Source organism: Aquila chrysaetos, chromosome 1 (genome assembly GCF_900496995.4).
Source record: "Aquila chrysaetos chrysaetos chromosome 1, bAquChr1.4, whole genome shotgun sequence".
Taxonomy (NCBI): domain Eukaryota; kingdom Metazoa; phylum Chordata; class Aves; order Accipitriformes; family Accipitridae; genus Aquila; species Aquila chrysaetos.
Genome location: NC_044004.1, coordinates 53,463,914 through 53,474,668, shown reverse-complemented (window position 1 = coordinate 53,474,668; position 10,755 = coordinate 53,463,914). Strand labels below are relative to the sequence as shown.

Genomic DNA, 10,755 nt, shown 5'->3' with positions numbered 1-10,755 from the left:
GGTGAAATATGGTTTTAGTGAAACCACTTTAAACTTCCCTTTTTGGGATGTAATCAGAATCACCACCCCCGCATTGACACGCTGGAGAAAAGGAATGTTAAAGCATAAATCTGCAGCCAAGGTAAGTCCAAAAGCAGGGATGTGCCACCATTAAGGTAAGCCTCAGCAATTTGGCTCAAAACTCAGATTACACCAGTCCCAATTAGAAGACGCTTTGGGTTTCTTTTGTAAACTTTCTCTTAGCTGTAAAGGCTGCTGGTGGTTGAAAACTCAGTTGTTGGCACCAGGGAAAAACATGTATTGCATGGAAATGAGTTGATCTGCGGCAAATGATTAATGGTGTAAGCTACAAGGATCTGGCACCTCCTCATGCCACGGGGGAATGCTTTGGTTAGTGCTCCTCTGCAGAGAGGATGCCTGCGAAGAATGCCAACAACCGTTTATTTCTACAAAGTGAACGAGGCCTCAAAGCAGATTTGTGCGGTACACATCAGACCTATCTCTTTAGCAACAGAAAGCTTTGGTCCAATGCTACTGCATTCTAGTCACACACAAAGAGGAAAGAAAAGCACAGCAGTGTTGAATGGACTCTGTTAAGGTCAAAGTAAAAATGACCTGGAAAAAGAAAAAACAAACAAAAAATCACAACATCCATGACAGAGAAGCAGCAGTAACATCACAGACCTCTAACTATTAATGTGCATTACTCATGGACAGAGTTTGCTCAAATCCTCTTTCTCCTTCTTCACTGATAAGAGAAAAAAAAAAATCTTAAATCACTTTGTTCTTTATGACAAAGGCTTGGAAGTTATATTTTCTTTTTTTGGGGTTGTTTTCTAGTTCTGACTCCTCTGTTTTAATGAGATTGCAACTATTTAAGGCATTGTTCTATAATTAGATTGCATACTGTAGGGCTTCACATTGGTTAGAAATAATCTAAGACAGACATTTCTTGGCTTGCTCCACACTTTTTAGGTTTTAAAAAAACCCACCCATCATCTGACTCAGCTCCCCAGTGTCTATTTTTTTATTATTATCTTTTTTTAAATGTCATTTTAAAGCATTTCTTGCCCTTGAACAGGAGCTGAAAAACTCCAGTACCCATTTTGCTGTACTAGTCCAAAAAGACACAAAGCTTGCTTGTTATCCGAGGGAATGATGAGTTTGCTTTGTGCGTGTCTGTGTGTGTGTGTGAGAGGGGGGAGAGAGAGACTCATGATGGCATACTTGTCACGGGGAGTGGTTTGCATATTAATAAACAGTATATATGAGCCTTTTCCACGGAGGCCGGCACTCAGAGGGACTCCTGTGCACTGAGGAAGGGACCACGTATCACTGCACCAGAGTGAGTTCTGTTTCAGCTTTGCTTCTTGCCACAGTCCGGCTCCTCTCTGTCCCCTTTCTTCTTCTAACCCTGCTCTGCCCTCCCTAGGGCTACTGTTACACCAGCCGCGTGGGGGTTAGTCTTGTCAAATTATGCTATATGTAGAGCAAGTACTGAGAGCATTTCATTTTTAGGGTTTTGTTAGGTTTATTCAGCATGAGTCTCTGACCAGTGCTCCTGGTGTAGTGAGGGATAGCCATGAGCTCTACACAGCGGCTGCAAGTGTAACTCAAGTACCCCATCTATATACCTTCTTTGCTACTTACAAGCATCTTTCTTTAAACTGCCTGCTGTAATTAAGACATCCGTACGATCACATGCACTGCTACAACCAGATTTCAGAAATTACAAACTGCTTTTCTAGCAACAAAAAGGCAGATCACTAGCCTGTTGTTACAGCAAGCCCCCGTTTCTCGCCAGTGCCTGACCCTACCAGTACTAAGCTACTTCGATAATCAGGGTGCCTGTCAGAGAGAGACTTTCCAAAGAAAAGACAGCCTCATCAGCATAGCAGCAAGAAGTTGGTGTGGGGAAGCTCCTGGCATTCTGCAGGGAGTTTTCAATAAGTGAAAAACCATTTCAAAGCAATATTCTATTAGATGTAAAGGCTGATTTATATGCATGCACTTACATAACCAAGCCAAATCTATGCTAATGTCAGAGGAATTAGATAAATATTAAGCAGCAGCAACCAATTCCTCCAGGTCATTTCTGTGCACCGTTCTGTCCATTTTCCAAATTCCTGTCTTCTGGTTCACTAATGGATTAACATACTCTCGTCCTAATTCCCACCACTATTCTGTAGAGGAAAACCTCCTGCATATGCTTCCACTCGCTCCATTTTTCCTCTTATCAAAACTCACAGGGTTTTTTTGCTGTTGATTTTTGTCTTTTACTTCCAAATGACACTTTGAATAGCTGTTCAGGATTTTTTTTTTCTTTAAATTCTAACTGCTGTCATTTGCCTGTGTGCATAATCCTCCTGCACACATTTCCTCTGTTAAAAGCCATCTTTTATTCACTGCTCATTTCAAACTACCCAAGCTAACAAACCGTAGCTATAAAGTATTTTTCCTGGACTTCTATGCTCCTTAGAACTGTTTATAAACACTGGTACTTTCGTACTCAAAAGTTGCAACTTTTGTAAAGCAAAAAAAAAAAGTTAGACACAGTCTTTTGTAAGTTTACTTTTGTTTATTCTTTTGTTTTCTTTAATCCAAAAGAGAATCCACCTCTCCCTAAAAACGTGTACATAGTGTGAATTACTCCCTGCCGCAGATGCGCACACGCCCAGATGCACAATCAAATCTATTTGGATAGAAATAAGCCTGAAGCTCTCCAAATTTTAAACCGAAAATACACACAAAGTAATTCTTAGAGTTCTGGGTTTGTGCACACGCAAGCATGTTAGCCAGTCATCTTAAGTGCAGCACACCCCTGTGCCACCGACAAACACACTCTGCTGCTCTAAGGGTTTGCTCTTAAGATTTTTGGTTGCTGTCTGCCATACACAACCTTATTCTAAGCAGTCAGAAAGCAGAAGTAACTGAAGATGGTGCTCACTTTCAAAATACCTTTACTCAAAATCTCACTGGCAAGTAATTACACTGCCTAGGAACCACTAACATATTGCTGGTATTGGATTAGCAAGTGGCATGCCATGCCACTAAAAGCTCTGCTTGTTCACATCAGCTGGAGACTTGTCACATATGCTGCAAATCTCAAACAGGTGAATTTTTCACCCTTTTGCCAGTTAGTCCGGGGGGGGGGGGGGGGGGGGGGGGGGGGGGGGGGGGAAGAATCTGCCAAATCCCACATATACATTTTTAAGTGCCATCATTCTGAAAAACCTCACTTATCAGGAGTTAGTCTGCTAAAAGTCCCATATAATAAGCTACAACAATGAACTGAAAAAAATGAAATGTTTAATTTTGCATCTCTTTAGAAGTAACTAAAAACGTTGCTGGAATGACTCTGTAAAGCATGAGCATGAAATGGGATAGGAGAGAAAACAAGGACATTCAGTGAGACCAGACAGACACATCTACGCTTTGGATTTGAGTAGCAGATGGCAAAGGGAGAAGGAAAACAAAGAAAGGTATACAGAAAGGATGGTTTGAACAGTCTCACAATCTTTCTTTAGTTTATGTTTGACAACAGGAAAGAACAAATGTGGGACACCAGTCTCTGTAACTGTACGCCTCAGGTAAACAAGCTTTTTTTTTTTTGTGCCAGGGTACTCTGGGGCAGAGCAGGGAACCCGCAGAAATTGGCACTACCGCAGAGCCAGAGTCTACTCAGTGTTTTCACAAACAAAGGTGAAACCGGCTGCAAACTGCTGCTCAGAAAGTACTTACTTCTTAAGTGTAGGGACACATAGGTTAGGGTTTTACATACCAGGCAGTTTGTGACCATAACTCATGGGGTCTTGGACGTTTACCACTTACAGCCAAATTTTGATGGTCCCCAGCCTTCTGGCCAGGTGTTGCTCAGGGCTGTAGGTCCACACTTGCTGGTGCTGGTCCTCTCAAGAAGACTGGCAATGTCCAAAGAGCGCTTTAGAGAGGTCCCGAGCGTCCTCAGGCTCACTTCTGTCTGTGAAAACAATCTCAAAATATCTGAAAATACATGAGATCTGCGCCCCAGCCCACTGTGCTGGTGCCTCCTGGGCAGGGTGGTATGTGCCAGGCACCCCAGGGCAGAGCAGGGGGACAGCAGGAATTTGTGGCCGGGAGACCTGGTGGGTGGTGCTGGAGAAGTCTGCAGAGTGAATAAAACCTTGCCCATTCTTACCCATGCCAGCTACAGGGAAGATATACTGTGCTGAAAAACCTACCTAATTCTTTTTCTTTCATGCCTGTGATTTTGTTTATTTTTGGCAAGTTGTACAGAGGGTTCACAACATGTGACAATTAAAGAGCAAAATAGTTTAGACGAGCAGGGGGAAGGATTTGGCTTTTGTATTCCCCCTTGTACGTATACACACACACGTACCCGCGGCTGGGGTAGGAAAAGCAGCTCATTTTTTCACATCCAAGGAGAGATGCTAGGTGGCCAAGAGAGTTGTTATACAAATTACTGTGCTGGACCAGCTTGAGAGTTCAGGAAATGGACATGAAATCACCCTGCTAAAACCAGCAGCCGTCTTTGGAGAGCTGACTAAACCCCTGTGACTCACAACTGTGCTCTTTGCTTTGTAGGGCTGTTGTGAGGGGGTGCTGTTTTATCTGGAGACTACAGAGACAGATGCAAGGCATGAATTTTACAGGAATGAATGGTGTTGGCAAGAATTAAGGTTATTTAGGCTTTCGTTCTACCACAAAAGGCTTCAGGGAACTCTTAAGACATCTGATGAGGAAATAAAAGACTGAAATAGTCTCTCCTGAGAAATTATCCTAACCACTCCTTAGTCTGCATCTTTCCTGAGATCTCTCCTCTTGCAATTTTATTTACCAGTATTTTGCGGTCTCAGGTGTGCAATTTATTCATTTGAAGTTCATTACAGCTTGGGAGGCTGCACAAAGCAATTTTAAAAGTTATTTACATAAAACTGGGGCCAAGTAGCTGCAAATCAAGAGACAGAGGATCAGACAGAAAGCAAAGTCATCACAGATGTTCAGGCCCTAAACCGAAGAGCCTGGCATGCCAGGCAGAAGGAGCCGCACGCTGCCGAGGCAGCCCAGCGCAGCCCTCTCCATCACCGCCTCTCTGCCTCCTTGTACCTGCTGACATGTGAGCACTCCCTCATTCACTTGAGTTAAAAATGAATGGGGTGAACTTCAAATATCTGAATTCTTATCGTTTTGTCTGCATGTGCCTGAGGGGCAGTCACATGAAGAGCAGAGGCTACAAAGTCAGCTTGGAGAAACCCAGTGGACTCTGGTGTTCTCCTTCAACAACAGCCTTGACACTGACCACCCATTTGCTGTACACTCACATTGGACTCTCACCTTCAAAAAAACCTCTCAGATTAAGTAGTTTTCTAATCCTCCCCTTTCACCAAGGTGTGGGTTTTTTCCCTCTGTTCCTGAAAGAATTTTCTAGAACTCCTATTTCCCACATCAGTAAACCAAGCCTGGAGCTCCCTTGGACAGATAATTGCTTTAAGCTCTGCTACAGCCTCTTTTTTAAACCCACACATTGACAGATCAGGCTTTCAAAAGCCCTCGCTCACAGCACAGCTTTACTCATCAGGTCGCTTAACATACTCATATCATTAGTACTTCTCAGTAATCCCACAGCAATGCCTTAAAAACTATTCTCATGTTAGGAGGCTAATTTCCACCACAGGTTGCAAATAGCCAGCATGCTGGGTAAAGACATGCAAAATCTCACCAAAAAAAAAAAGAAAAAAAGTGCTTTAAGCCGTGCATACACCTGATCTGGAAAATCATGCTAAGAAGTATCAGGCCACAACCATTACATTGGGATTTGTTATTTCAAAACTCAACCCTACATCAAATTGCATAAACATTTACATCAGATGATTTGTGTGTTAAACAGAAAAGAGCGTGCAGTTTTTTTCTCTTTTCTCTCCAAGGTCGAGATTTCTATCCGGCATAGAAAAAGAACTAATTGAATTAAAATGTTTATTTTCTAGAATTGGAGTGGAACTGGAAAAGACACCATTGCTTTCCAGAAAGACAGTTTATGTCAGACTGAGAGCTGACAGGAATTAGATAGAATTACTTAAAGCTTTTCATTTTATTCTCTGTCAAAACACAGACTTCTGTGGAAACCTTCCACTGGAAGATTTGCAGTCTTCCATTAATCTGCCAATATTCTCCAATTGTTCTCCCCCAAAAGGGGGGCAGAAATTTTCCTATTTTCTTTGCTAAAAAATAATTAATTAAAACATCTTTTGGCAGGAAAAAAACACAAACCAACAAACCATTACTATTTTTAGTTTTCAAAGGCTGAAAGTATCTCTCAAGCCTCTAATATTTTTTACTCCATGTTAAAAGCAGGAGAAGTTTATGCTGAAGAAAAGGAAAATGAGCATTTTTCCTTTTCACTGTGCAATAAGAGAAGACCATCCTGATTCTTCAATTCTCTGTTTCCTAACGGGAATCCCAAAGTCATTAGCTTCCCCATTCAGGGAGTACAACACTTAAGATACCTGCCATGCCCCTCAGTTTTTTCCAGCGAAAGGCAAAAGTTATTTGTCTTAGTGTTAATTACATGCGGATAAACAGCTTGGATTAAGCCAGTGCCTTTGCCAGGCAGAGTTGCCAACCTTCGAGGAGTCAGAAGGGGACCAAGAGCCAGCCTGTGACTGGTTCTTGCTGGCATGGACGGATTTCTCACCATCAAACTCTTTTCTCTCCAAAAAGGGCCAATACATCACTATTTCTGTTTGTGTTTTCAGCTCTGAATTTAGACATAAAATATAAACACAGGGAGTGTTTAGAAAGAATAATTTTTCATCCGAAGGAAAAAATTTAAGGCATTCCTGCACCCACCGATTTGATCAGCAACCAGAAGGAGAGCTGCAGCGTCCCCTGCAGACAGGGCAAGGCTGCTTTCCAGCTGACTCCTGCCTTTTCGGCATTTCTCAAGCAGAACAAGGTAACCAAGCACGCCTTTCCCCAAACCTTTCTGACCGTTATGTGAGGTTGGTTAAATAAAAACGAAGAAATAGTGAACACAGGCATTTTCTATTTTTCCTACTCTGCTAAAACTGCAAATGCATTCTGTAAAATTATGGCTATGGAAACTTTTCTTTACTTGCCTTCTACAATAACTATTTAGGTCTTGTATCTCTGGTTCCTTCCTCTGAAAACTGAAAATTTAAAAAAATGGAGGCAGGAAAACTCACTTGGACAGGGAAACATTTTTTAAAATTGAGGAAGGAGAACGCTGCTTTAATACTCGGCTCTCCAATTACAGGCATGAGGAATTCACATATCTGAGAAGGACAATAAGCAAGACAGGCAAAACTGAACTTAATATTCCTAATGCTTCTCAGGTGAAATAAGGCAGAGTTAAAAATCTTTCTTTGTACTCCATAAAGTAACACAACTCTCCCTGACCCCTAAGGATCAGAACCAAAAATCCGTGCTTCATATTTGGATAGGCCACTCCTGAGATAATAGCCTCAGGAAAATCTCTCCGTTAGTGTGTAGAGATTCTTTTGTCTGTATATACAAAGAAAAAAACCCATAGACCCAGCCAGCTTCTCTCCTTTCCCTTTCTAAACTGAGTTTCCTAATTGACATTAGCACTATTGGGCCCTGCGACTGGGAGTAAGGAAGAGAAGGAATAGTTTTCCCTCTGAAATCCCAGCGTTACCATTAATGGAAAATGTTCAGCTGATACTGGTTATAAGAACCTCAAGCTGTATACGTGGCATGGTACATATAGGACATCACAGGAATATATGAGTAAATATATGAATTGGCTGAAATTGCAGTGCCCCCTTCACCCCAGTAGGATACCCAAATCAGGATGTTGGGTATGCATCTATTTCAAACCTGCTCATCTAATTTCCAGGCCAACTTTGCAGAAATACCTTGTAAAGAAATAGCAACTGCTTTAAAAGCAGCCCTAAGAACAAAAAGAGAGAAAAATGTCCACCAAGCTTTTCAGCTTTGGCTAGGTTATTGCTTAGAGGGGGCACGAACTCTGTTTCACACTTCATAAAGCAAGATGCTTCTTGGCAGAAAGATACCTGTATGAGTGGACGTCGATTTGTTGCTATGCTTTCACCTTCCAAAATCATGAAAGTGGAACATATAATATCAGCTCCAGCAACCCAAACACTCCGGACTGATATAACAGCTTAATCTTACAATAAAATCAACAGAGGTATCCACTGACTGAATCAACACCTACTAGTCCTCAGAGGGACTTTTTCACCTTCCTCATCAGACATAGCAGCACCTTCCCTTCTCACACCCCTCAGCAAGCACTGGCTTTCCTCCGGGAGATGCCAAGCTCCAGCCCGCTCTCCCGGTGGCCGATCGCAGGCCCTGAGTTCCCAGATGCAGCCCTAAGTCGTATTAGCACAGGGAAATGAAATGGAGCTCCTTCAAGGACCATGACTGGTTGCAATTCAAGCCAGGACAATGACACTATCAGCCGAGACCTCCAGCTTCCCCTTTTTGGCAGGCCCATGGCCGGGGCAGCATTGTGTCAGGTGCTAGCTAAGTCACTCCTAAATTAATGAAGTACCCTCATGTTAAATAAATACACATACAGTGCAATACATCGTCTCTTCCAGGCAGACAATTCAAGTCCCAGATTTTTAGAATTACCCAGATGAATCTTAACCCAACCCTACCAGTCTTGCTTGCTGGAGGGAACAGTTGGGCTTTTTTAAAACTTCTAACACTAATGAAACCTTAAGGCCAGAAAACCCTTAATTTCTCACAGTGCAAAGTACAATTAAAGTGGACTTTGCACCATGAGGTTCTTTGTCAGACTTTGGACGGATGTGAACAAATAGCTCAACTAACTTGTTTCTTCCCCTCCGCCCCTAGCTCAGGGAAAAGCTCTCTGCTGCCTGTCACCTCAAATATTAATAACCTTATCCAAGAAAATGAAATAAAGCGCTGCCTTGTGTTTTAATTTTTTTTTTTTTTTCTGAATTCACACACTGAGTATCTGCATCCAGGTTTTGATGTCTCTTACTAGCCTGAGGAATATTTCCTTGTATTACTTTGAGGGCTGGCTTTTCCAAAAGGGAGATGAAACACTGCTCCTCTCCAAAGTCCAGCAGAGTTGTGGTGTTAACTTTCACAGGGCAAAGGCTCAGGCTGGGCGCGCAGGACTGTGCACGGGCTGGCAGAGGCAGCCTGCTCTGGGTTGCACGGGGCACGCACCCGAAACTCATCTTGAGCAGGCGAAATGCAGGAGGTGAGCTTGTGAATTACCCTTTAAAGCAGGGACACATACACTGTCATCCAGTAAAAGCAAAAGCATTGCATACCTTGCAGACACCCGGACTGTTTGCTTCCATATCCTCCCAGTACATTCATAGTTTCTGGTGCTTTTTCTTTTCTGTACTAGTGCTATCTGAAATTCAGCATTTTAGTTCTTGGAGAATGACACTGATTCTTTCCTGGGCCCTGGGTTTTCACTCTAATCTTGCTTGAAGATTTCAAATTAGTTGCTCGGTCCTGCTTCAACTGGAATAAAAGCATCCCAAATTCATCAAGTAATACACTATCTCCATAAAAACATGAACAGTCTTAAATTATTTGAAATCTGTCCTAAGATGTCTGAGATGTTTGTAACTTCAACCTGAACTTTTACTCATGAGTAACTTGGAGGATACCACCTTTGACACGTATTTGATCTTCTCTCAGATTTTCTGTTTGATTTTGTAACTGAGTGGCTCCAAAAGTTGAATTTAATCACAAGATCCATTAATCTTCTGTTTAAAGGTATGTTAAAGCCAGTTAAGCTGGCTTTAAGAAAGACACAGAGGAAAGCTAGAAAATCAGCTAAGCAGGTCAACAACTTTAAAGTATTAAAGCTAATTTGATAGTAAATTTAGACTAGTTCACTGCTTTGAAAGTTGTATGTGATAAAACTGGGGCTGAGGTTTCCGCAGGCGCTGTCAATGTAGAACAGGGCGGGTGTACAGGTGGGTCCTGGCCATGTATTCGATGCTTCAGAAGTTGAAAAAACATTGCTTAGATGGCACATTTATTGGTGGAAAGTAAATCAGCCCCCTCCTGCATTTATACACATTTGGCTTTGCAATGAACTCACCAAACATATTTAATAGCACTAAGCAGGTGGCTAAATGTTTGCAAGTCTGGGCACTAAGGTCCTCCCCCCCACCAATGTCTTACGGTATTTTTAAGCCATGACTAAATCTAAAAAAAGAGAAGTCATTTTAAATAGCTTTAAAGATTCCCCCCCCCCCCCAAAAAAAAAAAACAACAAACAAACAGAAGCACAAACTGAAAGACCCCAAATAGACCTTTTTCCCCCTAGAAGTGACATTTTTCAATCATTTAATATTTTGGATGTTTCAAAAATGGTTTTAATTTGTTCCTCATGATCCATTCCTTTAAAAAACACACTGGGGAAAATGAGGTAAAGGAGGATAGGAAAAAAACCCAGCAACATATTTTGCATGATTGGCAAAAAGCTAATCCGAACACAGACATTTCTTTCATTTAGAAACTTACCTGTAATTGTTTAGGAAGCGCTACTGACATTTCACAATGAACACAAATGAAAAATAAAACCTATAAACATTTCAAAAACATGCTTACAAAAAAAACCTATAGAGGCCTTTAAAATGTCAAGTATTTTTGCTAAACTCCTTGTAGGGTTTTTTTTTTGTTATTCAGAGATGGAAAAAAATTCCTAAGCTTAAATGTGCATCAGCACTGCAAATACGTGATTACTCCTTA

The 10,755-nt window shown here is 41.7% G+C and overlaps 1 protein-coding gene across 1 annotated transcript in view; it reads left to right on the top strand.

The window, feature by feature from the left end:
• The first annotated feature begins 1,131 nt into the window (after positions 1–1,131).
• HPGDS (hematopoietic prostaglandin D synthase) overlaps positions 1,132–10,755 on the top strand; it is a 30,868-nt gene continuing 21,244 nt past the window's right edge. The window contains exon 1 of the mRNA XM_030010129.1: positions 1,132–1,345. Within this exon, the coding sequence (XP_029865989.1) occupies positions 1,268–1,345 (78 nt within the window). The 5' untranslated portion in view covers positions 1,132–1,267. The remainder of the gene's footprint in view (positions 1,346–10,755) is intronic.